Raw genomic sequence first — 18,824 nt, forward strand, 5'->3', positions numbered from 1 at the left:
TCACGATAGGCCAAATGGCCTCTTTCTGCGCTGTAAGAATTTTGAGATTCTGTGATATTAGATGCTGATTTTGCATTATCACTAATATTAAGTATTTCCATTTACATGATATTGTCCAGCTCCAATTCTGCCTCCAGTTTGCAGCTACTGAAGCAACGGTTCCAAGCCAGTCCTGGCTAGCCACTCTTTTTTCACTCTGATAGACTTCCCTTTTCTAAAGCTCCATTGCCTGTGGCTAAACTTGCACCAAGTCCCATTTCTCAATTCTCCTTACTCATTGGCTGCATTCATCTCCTAGTCAAGTTGCGCCTTTATTTTAAAATTCTCATGCATGAATATTAATTTTAAAAAAACACCTTTGTTAATGTTTATCTGGAGAATGCAATGGTACAACATGAAACATCTGGAAAGTATAATGATACATTGAATACCTGGAGCGTCCAATGATACAACATGAAACATGTGGAGAGTAAAAGGATGTAACATGAAACATGAAAGAATACAACTGTGTATGGCAATTGTAGAACTTGAAATACCTGGAGAGTGCATTTGTATGACATGAAATATTTGGAAGCTGAAATGACACAATATGAAACGTCTGGGGAGTATAATTATAGAACAATAAAACTTGGAAAATGCAATGATACAACATGAGACATCTGGTCAGCACAATGATACAACCAGACACACTGGACAGTACAATGATACAACATGGATCGTCTGGAGAGTATAATCATACATCTTGGAACATTTAGAGAATGCAGTGATACAACACGAAACATTTGGAGAGTTAAAAAGATATAACATGACACACCTGGATATTGAAAAGGTACAACATGCAACATCTGCAGATGGCAATGGTATAGCCGGAAACATGTAGAATATAAAGATTGTTTATGAACCATCTGGAGATTATAGTGATATGACATGAAACATGTGGAGAATTAAAAATACAACGTGGAATGTCTGCATCGAGCAAAGATACATGAAATATCTGGAGAGTGCAATGATACAGCAGGAAACATCTGGAGGGTATGATAAAACATGAAACATCTGGAGAGTATGATAAAACTTGAAACAGCTGGAGAGTGCAATAACACAACAGGAAACATTTGGAGGGTATGATAAAACATAAAACATCTGGAGAGTATGATAAAACTTGAAGCAGCTGGAGAGTGCAATGACACAACAGGAAACATTTGGAGGGTATGATAAAACATGAAACATCTGGAGAGTATGATACAACATGAAACATCTGGAGAGTGCAATGATACAGCAGGAAACATCTGGAGGGTATGATAAAACATGAAACATCTGGAGAGTATGATACAGCAGGAAACATCTGGAGTGTACAATGATACACAATGTAATGTGGGATCCTTGTGACACAGTGGTAGTGTCCTTATCCATGGGACAGGAGATCAGGATTCAAGTCCCAGCTACCCCAGACCTGAATCATAACATTTCCTAATGGGTGGATTAAAAGACTACAAATTGTCAGGTACATTTGTCTTCCACCCTGGTTTAATAGCTCTTGTGTTAATGTCCCTTCTGCTGGACCAGTTCAAATCCCACCTGTTCCAGAGGGTGTGTCATAACACAGCTGAAGAGAGCGTGTAGTGGAATCAGACGCCAGCTACTTACGGGTGGTTATCTGTGAGTTGATGGGAACACTCAGCTGACCGTTCAGCACAGCGTAAATGAGAATGCTGTATTCAGTGCCAGGCTCCAGCCCTGTGATGTTAGCTACCGTCCAGTCTCCTGGGACTCGTAGTTCTGACTGTAGCCCATCCACAATATCAGGAGTGTAAGTGATGAGATACTCAGTGATGACTACAGACCTCTCCCACTCCAGGGCAATGCTTTGATCCGTTACACCGGTAACGCGGAGACGTTGTGGTGGAAACACTGAGAGACACAAACATCAATAGGTTCAACCATTGGAAATACTCTGGAGATGTGTCAGTGTAGCACTCCTCTCCTGATTTTCCACAAAATAAAGCACCCATCGCTCTCCTGAGTAGAAGCTGATTGATGCTGGGGATGTTACACTCTGTCCAATGCCCCTGCTCGAGAAAATCAACTGAACCAAATCCTTAGACTGAGAATACAGGGAGATGGGGCTGTGCAGCACAGAGACCAGCATCAATGTTACAGAGAGATACTAACTACTTGAGATCAATTGGTAGTTACAGAGAAATGGCTCAAATTGGTTGTCTCATGCTCATCAAGACTGGGACGCAGAACACCACGTGAGATTCTCTCCCACCCCTCCCCCAAAACTAAACCACTTCCACGCTGCACCCTTCCCCCACACTGAACCCTTCCCCCCACACTGAACCCTTCCCCCCACACTGAACCCTTCCCCCCACACTGAACCATTCCCCCCACACTGAACCATTCCCCCCACACTGAACCCTTCCCCTACACTGAACCCTTCCCCCCACACTGAACCCTACCCCCACACTGAACCCTACCCCCACACTGAACCCTTCCCCCCCACACTGAACCCTTCCCCCACACTGAACCCTTCCCCTACACTGAACCCTTCCTCCCACACTGAACCCTTCCCCCACACTGAACCCTTCCCCCACACTGAACCATTCCCCCCCCACACTGAACCATTCCCCCCACACTGAACCCTACCCCCACACTGAACCATTCCCCCCACACTGAACCCTTCCCCCCCACACTGAACCATTCCCCCCACACTGAACCCTTCCCCCACACTGAACCCTTCCCCCCACACTGAACCATTCCCCCCACACGGAACCCTTCCCCCACACTGAACCCTTCCCCCCCACACTGAACCCTTCCCCCCACACTGAACCCTTCCTCCCACACTGAACCCTTCCCCCCACACTGAACCCTTCCCCCCCACACTGAACCCTTCCCCCACACTGAACCCTTCCCCCCACACTGAACCATTCCCCCCACACTGAACCATTCCCCCCACACTGAACCCTTCCCCCACACTGAACCCTTCCCCCCCACACTGAACCCTTCCCCCATACTGAACCCTTCCCCCATACTGAACCCTTCCCCCCACACTGAACCCTTCCCCCGACACTGAACCCTTCCCCCACAGTGAACCCTTCCCCTACACTGAACCCTTCCCCCCACACTGAACCCTTCCCCCCACACTGAACCCTTCCCCCCACATTGAACCCTTCCCCCCACACTGAACCCTTCCCCCACACTGAACCCTACCCCCACACTGAACCCTTCCCCCCACACTGAACCCTTCCCCCCACACTGAACCCTTCCCCCACACTGAACCCTTCCCTCCCACACTGAACCATTCCCCCCCACTGAACCATTCCCCCCACACTGAACCCTTCCCCCCACACTGAACCCTTCCCCCCACACATGAACCCTTCCCCCCACACTGAACCATTCCCCCCCACACTGAACCATTCCCCCCCACTGAACCCTTCCCCCCACACTGAACCCTTCCCCCCACACTGAACCCTTCCCCCACACTGAACCCTTCCCCCCACACTGAACCCTTCCCCCCACACTGAACCCTTCCCCCCACACTGAACCCTTCCCCCAACATTGAACCATTCCCCCCACACTGAACCCTTCCCCCACACTGAACCCTTCCCCTACACTGAACCCTTCCCCCACACTGAACCCTTCCCCCACACTGAACCCTTCCCCCCACACTGAACCCTACCCCCACACTGAACCCTTCCCCCACACTGAACCATTCCCCCACACTGAACCATTCCCCCCACACTGAACCCTTACCTCACACTGAACCCTTCCCCCCCACACTGAACCCTTCCCCCCACACTGAACCATTCCCCCCCACACTGAACCATTCCCCCCCACACTGAACCCTTCCCCCACACTGAACCCTTCCCCCACACTGAACCCTTCCCCCACACTGAACCCTTCCCCCCACACTGAACCCTACCCCTACACTGAACCCTTCCCCCACACTGAACCCTACCCCCACACTGAACCCTTCCCCCACACTGAACCATTCCCCCCACACTGAACCCTTCCCCCCACACTGAACCATTCCCCCCACACTGAACCCTTCCCCCACACTGAACCATTCCCCCCCACACTGAACCCTTCCCCCCACACTGAACCCTTCCCCCACACTGAACCCTTCCCCCACACTGAACCATTCCCCCCCACTGAACCATTCCCCCACACTGAACCCTTCCCCCCACACTGAACCCTTCCCCCCACACTGAACCCTTCCCCCCACTCTGAACCATTCCCCCCACACTGAACCCTTCCCCCACACTGAACCCTTCGCCCCCACACTGAACCCTTCCCCCCACACTGAACCCTTCCTCCCACACTGAACCCTTCCCCCCACACTGAACCCTTCCCCCCCACACTGAACCCTTCCCCCACACTGAACCCTTCCCCCCACACTGAACCATTCCCCCCACACTGAACCATTCCCCCCACACTGAACCCTTCCCCCACACTGAACCCTTCCCCCCCACACTGAACCCTTCCCCCATACTGAACCCTTCCCCCACACTGAACCATTCCCCCCACACTGAAACCTTCCCCCACACTGAACCATTCCCCCACACTGAACCCTTCCCCCCACACTGAACCCTTCCCCCCCACACTGAGCCCTTCCCCCATACTGAACCCTTCCCCCACACTGAACCATTCCCCCCACACTGAACCCTTCCCCCACACTGAACCCTTCCCCCCCACACTGAACCCTTCCCCCATACTGAACCCTTCCCCCCACACTGAAACCTTCCCCCCACACTGAACCCTTCCCCCCACACTGAACCATTCCCCCACACTGAACCTTTCCCCCCACACTGAACCCTACCCCCCCACACTGAACCCTTCCCCCACACTGAACCCTTCCCCCACACTGAACCCTTCCCCCCTACACTGAACCCTTCCCCCACACTGAACCCTTCCCCCCACACTGAACCCTTCCCCCCACACTGAACCATTCCCCCCACACTGAACCATTCCCCCCCACACTGAACCCTTCCCCCCACACTGAACCCTACCCCCCACACTGAACCATTCCCCCCAAACTGAACCCTTCCCCCCACACTGAACCCTTCCCCCAGACTGAACCCTTCCCCCCACACTGAACCCTTCCCCCCCACACTGAACCCTTCCCCCATACTGAACCCTTCCCCCCACACTGAACCCTTCCCCCACACTGAACCCTTCCCCCCCACACTGAACCCTTCCCCCCACACTGAACCCTTCCCCCCACACTGAACCCTACCCCCACACTGAACCCTTCCCCCCACACTGAACACTTCCCCCGACACTGAACCCTTCCCCCACAGTGAACCCTTCCCCACACTGAACCCTTCCCCCAGACTGAACCCTTCCCCCCCACACTGAACCCTTCCCCCCACACTGAACCCTTTCCCCCACACTGAACCATTCCCCCAACACTGAACCCTTCCCCCCACACTGAACCATTCCCCCCACACTGAACCCTTCCCCCCACACTGAACCCTTTCCCCCACACTGAACCATTCCCCCCACACTGAACCCTTCGCCCACACTGAACCCTTCCCCCACACTGAACCCTTCCCCCCACACTGAACCCTTTCCCCCACACTGAACCCTTCCCCCCCCACACTGAACCCTTCCCCCCACACTGAACCCTTCCCCCCACACTGAACCCTTCCCCCCACACTGAACCCTTTCCCCCACACTGAACCATTCCCCCAACACTGAACCCTTCCCCCCACACTGAACCCTTCCCCCACACTGAACCCTTCCCCCCACACTGAACCCTTCCCCCCACACTGAACCCTTCCCCCCACACTGAACCCTTTCCCCCCACACTGAACCCTTCCCCCCCACACTGAACCCTTCCCCCACACTGAACCCTTCCCCTACACTGAACCCTTCCTCCCACACTGAACCCTTCCCCCCACACTGAACCCTTCCCCCAGACTGAACCCTTCCCCCCACACTGAACCCTTCCCCCCCACACTGAACCCTTCCCCCATACTGAACCCTTCCCCCCACACTGAACCCTTCCCCCCACACTGAACCCTTCCCCCACACTGAACCCTTCCCCCCCACACTGAACCATTCCCCCCACACTGAACCCTTCCCCCCACACTGAACCCTTCCCCCCACACTGAACCCTTCCCCCAGACTGAACCCTTCCCCTCACACTGAACCATTCCCCCCACACTGAACCCTTCCCCCCCACACTGAACCCTTCCCCCACACTGAACCCTTCCCCCACACTGAACCATTCCGCCAGACTGAACCCTTCCCCCACACTGAACCCTTCCCCCCACACTGAACCCTTCCCCCACACTGAACCATTCCCCCACACTGAACCCTTCCCCCCACACTGAACCCTTCCCCCCAGACTGAACCCTTCCCCCCACACTGAACCCTTCCCCCACACTGAACCCTTCCCCCACACTGAACCCTTCCCCCCACACTGAACCCTTCCCCCCACACTGAACCCTTCCCCACACTGAACCCTTCCACCCACACTGAACCATTCCCCGACACTGAACCCTTCCCCCACACTGAACCCTTCCCCCCACACTGAACCATTCCCCCATACTGAACCCTACCCCCCACACTGAACCCTTCCCCCCACACTGAACCCTTCCCCCACACTGAACCCTTCCACCCACACTGAACCCTTCCCCCCACACTGAACCCTTCCCCCCACACTGAACCCTTCCCCCCCACACTGAACCCTTCCCCCCACACTGAACCCTTCCCCCACACTGAACCCTTCCACCCACACTGAACCCTTCCCCCCACACTGAACCATTCCCCCAGACTGAACCCTTCCACCCACACTGAACCCTTCCCCCCACACTGAACCCTTCCCCCCCACACTGAACCCTTCCCCCACACTGAACCCTTCCCCCCACACTGAACCCTTCCCCCACACTGAACCATCCCCCCACACTGAACCCCTCCCCCCACACTGAACCCCTCCCCCCACACTGAACCCTTCCCCCCACACTGAACCCTTCCCCCACACTGAACCCTTCCCCCAAACTGAACCCTTCCCCCCACACTGAACCCTTCCCCCCACACTGAACCCTTCCCCCCACACTGAACCCTTCCCCCCACACTGAACCATTCCCCGACACTGAACCCATCCCCCACACTGAACCCTTCCCCCCACACTGAACCCTTCCCCCCACACTGAACCCTTCCCCCCACACTGAACCATTCCCCCATACTGAACCCTACCCCCCACACTGAACCCTTCCCCCCACACTGAACCCTTCCCCCACACTGAACCCTTCCACCCACACTGAACCCTTCCCCCCACACTGAACCCTTCCCCCCACACTGAACCCTTCCCCCACACTGAACCCTTCCACCCACACTGAACCCTTCCCCCCACACTGAACCATTCCCCCAGACTGAACCCTTCCACCCACACTGAACCCTTCCCCCCACACTGAACCCTTCCCCCCCACACTGAACCCTTCTCCCCACACTGAACCCTTCCCCCACACTGAACCCTTCCCCCCACACTGAACCCTTCCCCCACACTGAACCCTTCCCCCACACTGAACACTACCCCTACACTGAACCCTTCCCCCCACACTGAACCCTTCCCCCTACACTGAACCATTCCCCCGACACTGAACCCTTCCCCCCACACTGAACCCTTCCCCCCACACTGAACCATTCCCCCCGACACTGAACCCTTCCCCCCCACACTGAACCCTTCCCCCCACACTGAACCCTTCCCCCCACACTGAACCATTCCCCCACACTGAACCCTTCCCCCCACACTGAACCATTCCCCCCACACTGAACCCTTCCCCCCACACTGAACCATTCCCCCCACACTGAACCCTTCCCCCACACTGAACCCTTCCCCCCACACTGAACCCTACCCCCACACTGAACCCTTCCCCCACACTGAACCCTTCCCCCCACACTGAACCATTCCCCTGACACTGAACCCTTCCCCCACACTGAACCCTTCCCCCACACTGAACCCTTCCCCCCACACTGAACCCTTCCCCCACACTGAACCCTTCCCCCACACTGAACCCTTCCCCCCACACTGAACCCTACCCCTACACTGAACCCTTCCCCCACACTGAACCCTTCCCCCCACACTGAACCCTTCCCCCACACTGAACCCTTCCCCCCACACTGAACCCTTCCCCCCACACTGAACCCTTCCCCCCACACTGAACCATTCCCCCCACACTGAACCATTCCCCCCACACTGAACCCTTCCACCACACTGAACCCTTCCCCCACACTGAACCCTTCCCCCCACACTGAACCCTTCCCCCCACACTGAACCATTCCCCCCACACTGAACCCTTCCCCCCACACTGAACCATTCCCCCCCACTGAACCCTTCCCCCCCACACTGAACCATTCCCCCACACTGAACCCTTCCCCCACACTGAACCCTTCCCCCCCACACTGAACCCTTCCCCCCACACTGAACCATTCCCCCCCACTGAACCCTTCCCCCCCACACTGAACCATTCCCCCCACTGAACCATTCCCCCCACACTGAACCATTCCCCCCACACTGAACCCTTCCCCCCACACTGAACCATTCCCCCCACACTGAACCCTTCCCCCCCACACTGAACCCTTCCCCCCACACTGATCCATTCCCCCACACTGAACCCTTCCCCCACACTGAACCCTGCCCCCCACACTGAACCCTTCCCCCCACACTGAACCATTCCCCCCACACTGAACCCTTCCCCCCACACTGAACCCTTCCCCCCACACTGAACCCTACCCCCACACTGAACCCTTCCCCCCACACTGAACCCTTCCCCCCACACTGAACCATTCCCCCCCACACTGAACCCTTCCCCCCACACTGAACCATTCCCCCCACACTGAACCCTTCCCCCCACACTGAATCCTTCCCCCCCACACTGAACCATTCCCCCCACACTGAACCATTCCCCCCCACTGAACCATTCCCCCCACACTGAACCATTCCCCCCACACTGAACCATTCCCCCACACTGAACCCTTCCCCCACACTGAACCCTTCCCCCCACACTGAACCCTTCCCCCACACTGAACCATTCCCCCACACTGAACCATTCCCCCCCACTGAACCCTTCCCCCCACACTGAACCCTTCCCCCCACACTGAACCCTACCCCTACACTGAACCCTTCCCCCCACACTGAACCCTTCCCCCCACACTGAACCCTTCCCCCCACACTGAACCCTTCCCCCCACACTGAACCCTTCCCCCCACACTGAACCCTTCCCCCACACTGAACCATTCCCCCACACTGAACCATTCCCCCCCACTGAACCCTTCCCCCCACACTGAACCCTTCCCCCCACACTGAACCCTACCCCTACACTGAACCCTTCCCCCCACACTGAACCCTTCCCCCCCACACTGAACCCTTCCCCCCACACTGAACCCTTCCCCCCACACTGAACCCTTCCCCCCACACTGAACCCTTCCCCCACACTGAACCCTTCCACCCACACTGAACCCTTCCCCCCACACTGAACCATTCCCCCAGACTGAACCCTTCCACCCACACTGAACCCTTCCCCCCACACTGAACCCTTCCCCCCCACACTGAACCCTTCCCCCCACACTGAACCCTTCCCCCACACTGAACCCTTCCCCCCACACTGAACCCTTCCCCCCACACTGAACCCTTCCCCCACACTGAACCCTTCCCCCCCACACTGAACCCTTCCCCCCACACTGAACCCTTCCCCCACACTGAACCATTCCCCCACACTGAACCCTTCCCCCCACACTGAACCCTTCCCCCCACACTGAACCATTCCCCCCCACACTGAACCCTTCCCCCACACTGAACCCTTCCCCCCACACTGAACCATTCCCCCCACACTGAACCCTTCCCCCCACACTGAACCCTTCCCCCACACTGAACCATTCCCCCACACTGAACCCTTCCCCGAGACTGAACCCTTCCCCCGACACTGAACCATTCCCCCCACACTGAACCATTCCCCCCACACTGAACCCTTCCCCCACACTGAACCCTTCCCCCACACTGAACCCTTCCCCCCCACACTGAACCATTCCCCTGACACTGAACCCTTCCCCCCACACTGAACCCTTCCCCCCACACTGAACCCTTCCCTCCACACTGAACCCATCCCCCCCACACTGAACCCTTCCCCCCACACTGAACCCATCCCCCCCACACTGAACCCTTCCCCCACACTGAACCCTTCCCCCCACACTGAACCATTCCCCCCCACACTGAACCCTACCCCCACACTGAACCCTTCCCCCACACTGAACCCTTCCCCCACACTGAACCATTCCCCCCACACTGAACCATTCCCCCCACACTGAACCCTTCCCCCACACTGAACCATTCCCCCACACTGAACCCTTCCCCCCACACTGAACCCTTCCCCCCACACTGAACCCTTCCCCCCACACTGAACCATTCCCCCCCACACTGAACCATTCCCCCCACACTGAACCCTTCCCCCCCACACTGAACCCTTCCCCCACACTGAACCCTACCCCTACACTGAACCCTTCCCCCCACACTGAACCATTCCCCCACACTGAACCCTTCCCCCCACACTGAACCCTTCCCCCCACACTGAACCCTTCCCCCACACTGAACCCTTCCCCCACACTGAACCCTTCCCCCCACACTGAACCCTTCCCCCCACACTGAACCATTCCCCCCACACTGAACCCTTCCCCCCACACTGAACCATTCCCCTGACACTAAACCCTTCCCCCACACTGAACCCTACCCCTACACTGAACCCTTCCCCCCACACTGAACCCTTCCCCCCACACTGAACCATTCCCCCCACACTGACCCCTTCCCCCCACACTGAACCATTCCCCTGACACTAAACCCTTCCCCCACACTGAACCCTACCCCTACACTGAACCCTTCCCCCCACACTGAACCCTTCCCCCCACACTGAACCATTCCCCCACACTGAACCCTTCCCCCACACTGAACCCTACCCCTACACTGAACCCTTCCCCCCACACTGAACCCTTCCCCCTACACTGAACCATTCCCCCCACACTGAACCCTTCCCCCCACACTGAACCCTTCCCCCACACTGAACCATTCCCCCACACTGAACCCTTCCCCCAGACTGAACCATTCCCCCCACACTGAACCCTTCCCCCCACACTGAACCATTCCCCCCACACTGAACCCTTCCCCCACACTGAACCCTTCCCCCACACTGAACCCTTCCCCCCCACACTGAACCATTCCCCTGACACTGAACCCTTCCCCCCACACTGAACCCTTCCCCCCACACTGAACCCTTCCCCCCACACTGAACCCATCCCCCCCACACTGAACCCTTCCCCCCACACTGAACCCATCCCCCCCACACTGAACCCTTCCCCCCACACTGAACCATTCCCCCCCACACTGAACCATTCCCCCCACACTGAACCCTTCCCCCCCACACTGAACCCTTCCCCCACACTGAACCCTACCCCTACACTGAACCCTTCCCCCCACACTGAACCATTCCCCCACACTGAACCCTTCCCCCCACACTGAACCCTTCCCCCCACACTGAACCCTTCCCCCACACTGAACCCTTCCCCCACACTGAACCCTTCCCCCCACACTGAACCCTTCCCCCCACACTGAACCATTCCCCCCACACTGAACCCTTCCCCCCACACTGAACCCTTCCCCTGACACTAAACCCTTCCCCCACACTGAACCCTACCCCTACACTGAACCCTTCCCCCCACACTGAACCCTTCCCCCCACACTGAACCATTCCCCCACACTGAACCCTTCCCCCACACTGAACCCTACCCCTACACTGAACCCTTCCCCCCACACTGAACCCTTCCCCCTACACTGAACCATTCCCCCCACACTGAACCCTTCCCCCCACACTGAACCATTCCCCTGACACTGAACCCTTCCCCCCCACACTGAACCCTTCCCCCACACTGAACCCTTCCCCCACACTGATCCCTTCCCCCCACACTGAACCCTTCCCCCCACACTGAACCCTTCCCCCACACTGAACCCTACCCCTACACTGAACCCTTCCCCCCACACTGAACCCTTCCCCCTACACTGAACCATTCCCCCCACACTGAACCCTTCCCCCCACACTGAACCATTCCCCTGACACTGAACCCTTCCCCCCCACACTGAACCCTTCCCCCACACTGAACCCTTCCCCCACACTGATCCCTTCCCCCCACACTGAACCCTTCCCCCCACACTGAACCCTTCCCCCCACACTGAAACCTTCCCCCCACACTGAACCCTTCCCCCCACACTGAACCCTTCCCCCACACTGAACCCTTCCCCCACACTGATCCCTTCCCCCCACACTGAACCCTTCCCCCCCACACTGAACCCTTCCCCCCCACACTGAAACCTTCCCCCCACACTGAACCCTTCCCCCCACACTGAACCATTCCCCCACACTGAACCCTTCCCCCCACACTGAACCATTCCCCCCACACTGAACCCTTCCCCCACACTGAACCCTTCCCCCCACACTGAACCCTTCCCCCACACTGAACCCTTCCCCCACACTGAACCCTTCCCCCCACACTGAACCATTCCCCTGACACTGAACCCTTCCCCCACACTGAACCCTTCCCCCACACTGAACCCTTCCCCCCACACTGAACCCTTCCCCCACACTGAATCCTTCCCCCACACTGAACCCTTCCCCCCACACTGAACCCTACCCCTACACTGAACCCTTCCCCCACACTGAACCCTTCCCCCCACACTGAACCCTTCCCCCACACTGAACCCTTCCCCCCACACTGAACCCTTCCCCCCACACTGAACCCTTCCCCCCACACTGAACCATTCCCCCCACACTGAACCCTTCCACCACACTGAACCCTTCCCCCACACTGAACCCTTCCCCCCACACTGAACCCTTCCCCCCACACTGAACCATTCCCCCCACACTGAACCCTTCCCCCCACACTGAACCATTCCCCCCCACTGAACCCTTCCCCCCCACACTGAACCATTCCCCCACACTGAACCCTTCCCCCACACTGAACCCTTCCCCCCCACACTGAACCCTTCCCCCCACACTGAACCATTCCCCCCACACTGAACCATTCCCCCCCACTGAACCATTCCCCCCCCACTGAACCATTCCCCCCACACTGAACCATTCCCCCACACTGAACCCTTCCCCCACACTGAACCCTTCCCCCCACACTGAACCCTTCCCCCACACTGAACCATTCCCCCCCACTGAACCCTTCCCCCCACACTGAACCCTTCCCCCCACACTGAACCCTACCCCTACACTGAACCCTTCCCCCCACACTGAACCCTTCCCCCCACACTGAACCCTTCCCCCCACACTGAAACCTACCCCTACACTGAACCCTTCCCCCCACACTGAACCCTTCCCCCCACACTGAACGCTTCCCCCCCACACTGAACCATTCCCCCTACACTGAACCCTTCCCCCCACACTGAACCATTCCCCCCACACTGAACCATTCCCGCCACACTGAACCATTCCCCCCACACTAAACCCTTGCCCCCCACACTGAACCCTTCCCCCCACACTGAACCATTCCCCCCACACTGAACCATTCCCCCCCACTGAACCATTCCCCCCACACTGAACCCTTCCCCCCCACACTGAACCCTTCCCCCCACACTGAACCATTCCCCCCACACTGAACAGTTCCCCCACACTGAACCATTCCCCCCACACTGAACCCTACCCCTACACTGAACCCTTCCCCCCACACTGAACCCTTCCCCCACACTGAACCATTCCCCTGACACTGAACCCTTCCCCCCCACACTGAACCCTTCCCCCCACACTGAACCCTTCCCCCCACACTGAACCCTTCCCCCCACACTGAACCCTTCCCCCCACACTGAACCCTTCCCCCCACACTGAACCATTCCCCCCACACTGAACAGTTCCCCCACACTGAACCATTCCCCCCACACTGAACCCTACCCCTACACTGAACCCTTCCCCCCACACTGAACCCTTCCCCCACACTGAACCATTCCCCTGACACTGAACCCTTCCCCCCCACACTGAACCCTTCCCCCCACACTGAACCCTTCCCCCCACACTGAACCCTTCCCCCCACACTGAACCCTTCCCCCCACACTGAACCATTCCCCCACACTGAACCCTTCCCCCCACACTGAACCCTTCCCCCACACTGAACCCTTCCCCCCACACTGAACCCTTCCCCCCACACTGAACCCTACCCCCACACTGAACCCTTCCCCCCACACTGAACCCTTCCCCCACACTGAACCATTCCCCCACACTGAACCATTCCCCCCACACTGAACCCTTCCCCCACACTGAACCATTCCCCCACACTGAACCATTCCCCCCCACTGAACCTTTCCCCCACACTGAACCATTCCCCCCCCACACTGAACCCTTCCCCCACACTGAACCATTCCCCCACACTGAACCATTCCCCCCCACTGAACCCTTCCCCCCACACTGAACCCTTCCCCCCACACTGAACCCTTCCCCCACACTGAACCATTCCCCTGACACTGAAACCTTCCCCCCCACACTGAACGCTTCCCCCCACACTGAACCCTACCCCCCACACTGAACCCTTCCCCCCACACTGAACCCTTCCCCCACACTGAACCCTTCCCCCCACACTGAACCCTTCCCCCACACTGAACCCTTCCCCCCACACTGAACCCTTCCCCCCACACTGAACCCTTCCCCCACACTGAACCCTTCCCCCCACACTGAACCCTTCCCCCCACACTGAACCCTTCCCCCACACTGAACCCTTCCCCCATACTGAACCATTCCCCCACACTGAACCATTCCCCCCACACTGAACCCTTCCCCCCACACTGAACCCTTCCCCCCACACTGAACCCTTCCCCCCACACTGAACCCTTCCCCCACACTGAACCCTTCCACCCCACACTGAACCCTTCCCCCCACACTGAACCCTTCCCCCCACACTGAACCCTTCCCCCCCACACTGAACCCTTCCCCCACACTGAATCATTCCCCTGACACTGAACCCTTCCCCCCCACACTGAACCCTTCCCCCACACTGAACCCTTCCCCCCACACTGAACCCTTCCCCCCACACTGAACCCTACCCCCACACTGAACCCTTCCCCCCACACTGAACCCTTCCCCCAAACTGAACCATTCCCCTGACACTGAACCCTTCCCCCGACACTGAACCCTTCCCCCCACACTGAACCCTTCCCCCCACACTGAACCCTTCCCCCACACTGAACCCTTCCCCCCACACTGAACCCTTCCCCCACACTGAACCATTCCCCCCACACTGAACCCTTCCACCCACACTGAACCCTTCCCCCCACACTGAACCCTTCCCCCCACACTGAACCCTTCCCCCACACTGAACCCTTCCCCCCCACACTGAACCCTTCCCCCACACTGAACCATTCCCCTGACACTGAACCATTCCCCCCCACACTGAACCATTCCCCCCACACTGAACCATTCCCCCCACACTGAACCCTTCCCCCCACACTGAACCATTCCCCTGACACTGAACCCTTCCCCCCCACACTGAACCCTTCCCCCCACACTGAACCCTTCCCCCCACACTGAACCCTTCCCCCCACACTGAACCATTCCCCTGACACTGAACCCTTCCCCCCCACACTGAACCCTTCCCCCACACTGAACCCTTCCCCCCACACTGAACCATTCCCCTGACACTGAACCCTTCCCCCCCACACTGAACCCTTCCCCCACACTGAACCCTTCCCCCCACACTGAACCATTCCCCTGACACTGAACCATTCCCCTGACACTGAACCCTTCCCCCCACACTGAACCATTCCCCCCATACTGAACCATTCCCCCACACTGAACCCTTCCCCATCACTGAACCCTTCCCCCCACACTGAACCCTTCCCCCCCACACTGAACCCTTCCCCCCCACACTGAACCATTCCCCCCACACTGAACCCTTCCCCCACACTGAACCATTCCCCCCACACTGAACCCTTCCCCCACACTGAACCCTTCCCCCCACACTGAACCCTTCCCCCCACACTGAACCCTTCCCCCCACACTGAACCATTCCCCCCACACTGAACCCTTCCCCCACACTGAACCATTCCCCCCCACACTGAACCCTTCCCCCCCACTGAACCCTTCCCCCCACTTTGAACCCTTCCCCCCCACACTGAACCCTTCCCCCACACTGAACCCTTCCCCCCGCACTGAACCCTTCCCCCCACACTGAACCCTACCCCCACACTGAACCCTTCCCCCCACACTGAACCATTCCCCCCCACACTGAACCCTTCCCCCACACTGAACCATTCCCCCCCACACTGAACCCTTCCCCCCACACTGAACCCTTCACCAAACACTGAACCCTTCCCCCACACTGAACCATTCCCCTGACACTGAACCATTCCCCCCACACTGAACCCTTCCCCCCACACTGAACCATTCCCCCCACACTGAACCATTCCCCCCACACTGAACCCTTCCCCCCACACTGAACCCTCCCCCCACACTGAACCCTTCCCCCCACACTGAACCCTTCCCCCACACTGAACCCTCCCCCAGACTGAACCATTCCCCCACACTGAACCCTTCCCCCCCACACTGAACCCTTCCCCCCACACTGAACCCTTCCACCCACACTGAACCCTTCCCCCCCACACTGAACCCTTCCCCCACACTGAACCCTTCCCCCACACTGAACCATTCCCCCCACACTGAACCCTTCGCCTACACTGAACCCTTCCCCCCGCACTGAACCCTTCCCCCCACACTGAACCCTTCCCCCACACTGAACCCTTCCCCCACATTGAACCATTCCCCCCACACTGAACCATTCCCCCCACACTGAACCATTCCCCCCACACTGAACCCTCCCCCCACACTGAACCCTTCCCCCCACACTGAACCCTTCCCCCCACACTGAACCCTTCCCCCACACTGAACCCTTCCCCCACACTGAACCCTTCCCCCCACACTGAACCCTTCCCCCACACTGAACCCTTCCCCCACACTGAACCATTCCCCCCACACTGAACCCTTCCCCCCTCACTGAACCATTCCACCACACTGAACCCTTCCCCCACACTGAACCATTCCCCCCACACTGAACCCTTCCCCCCACACTGAACCATTCCCCCCACACTGAACCCTTCCCCCACACTGAACCATTCCCCCCCACACTGAACCCTTCCCCCACACTGAACCCTTCCCCCCACACTGAACCATTCCCCCCCACACTGAACCATTCCCCGACACTGAACCCTTCCTCCCCACACTGAACTCTTCCCCCCACACTGAACCATTCCCCCCACACTGAACCCTTCCCCCCACACTGAACCATTCCCCCCACACTGAACCCTTCCCCCACACTGAACCCTTCCCCCACACTGAACCCTTCCCCCCACACTGAACCCTTCCCCCACACTGAACCCTTCCCCCCACACTGAACCATTCCCCCCACACTGAACCCTTCCCCCCACACTGAACCATTCCCCTGACACTGAACCATTCCCCCCCACACTGAACCCTTCCCCCCACACTGAACCCTTCCCCCACACTGAACCATTCCCCCCCACACTGAACCATTCCCCCCACACTGAACCCTTCCCCCACACTGAACCCTTCCCCCCACACTGAACCATTCCCCCCACACTGAACCCTTCCCCCCCACACTGAACCCTTCCCCCCACACTGAACCATTCCCCTGACACTGAACCATTCCCCCCCACACTGAACCATTCCCCCCCACACTGAACCATTCCCCCCCACACTGAACCCTTCCCCCCACACTGAACCATTCCCCCCCACACTGAACCATTCCCCCCCACACTGAACCCTTCCCCCCACACTGAACCATTCCCCCCACACTGAACCCTTCCCCCCACACTGAACCCTTCCCCCACACACTGAACCCTTCCCCCCACACTGAACCATTCCCTCCCCCACACTGAACCCTTCCCCCACACTGAACCATTCCCCCCCACACTGAACCCTTCCCCCCACACTGAACCCTTCCCCCCCACACTGAACCCTTCCCCCCACACTGAACCCTTCCCCCCACACTGAACCCTTCCCCCCACACTGAACCCTTCCCCCCCACACTGAACCCTTCCCCCCACACTGAACCCTTCCCCCACACTGAACCCTACCCCCCCACACTGAACCCTTCCCCCACACTGAACCCTTCCCCCCACACTGAACCCTACCCCCACACTGAACCCTTCCCCCCCACACTGAACCCTTCCCCCCACACTGAACCCTTCCCCACACTGAACCCTTCCCCCACACTGAACCCTTCCCCCCACACTGAACCCTTCCCCCACACTGAACCCTTCCCCCCCACACTGAACCCTTCCCCCACACTGAACCCTTCCCCCCCACACTGAACCATTCCCCCCCACACTGAACCCTTCCCCCCACACTGAACCCTTCCCCCACACTGAACCCTTCCCCCACACTGAACCATTCCCCCCACACTGAACCCTTCCCCCACACTGAACCATTCCCCCCACACTGAACCATTCCCCCCACACTGAACCCTTCCCCCCACACTGAACCCTTCCCCCCACACTGAACCATTCCCCCACACTGAACCATTCCCCCCACACTGAACCATTCCCCCCCACACTGAACCCTTCCCCCCCACACTGAACCCTTCCCCCCACACTGAACCATTCCCCCCACACTGAACCATTCCCCCCACACTGAACCCTTCCCCCCCATACTGAACCCTTCCCCCCACACTGAACCATTCCCCCCACACTGAACCATTCCCCCCACACTGAACCATTCCCCCACACTGAACCCTTCCCCCCACACTGAACCATTCCCCCCACACTGAACCCTTCC

At 58.4% G+C, this 18,824-nt stretch overlaps 1 protein-coding gene across 4 annotated transcripts in view; it reads right to left on the reverse strand.

The window, feature by feature from the left end:
* Window positions 1-18,824, reverse strand: part of tnr (tenascin R (restrictin, janusin)) — a 186,510-nt gene that overhangs the window by 99,435 nt on the left and 68,251 nt on the right. For all 4 annotated transcript variants that reach the window (XM_072573378.1, XM_072573377.1, XM_072573379.1 and 1 more), the window contains exon 4: window positions 1,645-1,908. In XM_072573378.1, coding sequence (XP_072429479.1) covers window positions 1,645-1,908 — 264 coding nt within the window. The remainder of the gene's footprint in view (window positions 1-1,644; window positions 1,909-18,824) is intronic.

The sequence above is a fragment of the Chiloscyllium punctatum genome, chromosome 7, assembly GCF_047496795.1.
Source record: "Chiloscyllium punctatum isolate Juve2018m chromosome 7, sChiPun1.3, whole genome shotgun sequence".
NCBI lineage: Eukaryota > Metazoa > Chordata > Chondrichthyes > Orectolobiformes > Hemiscylliidae > Chiloscyllium > Chiloscyllium punctatum.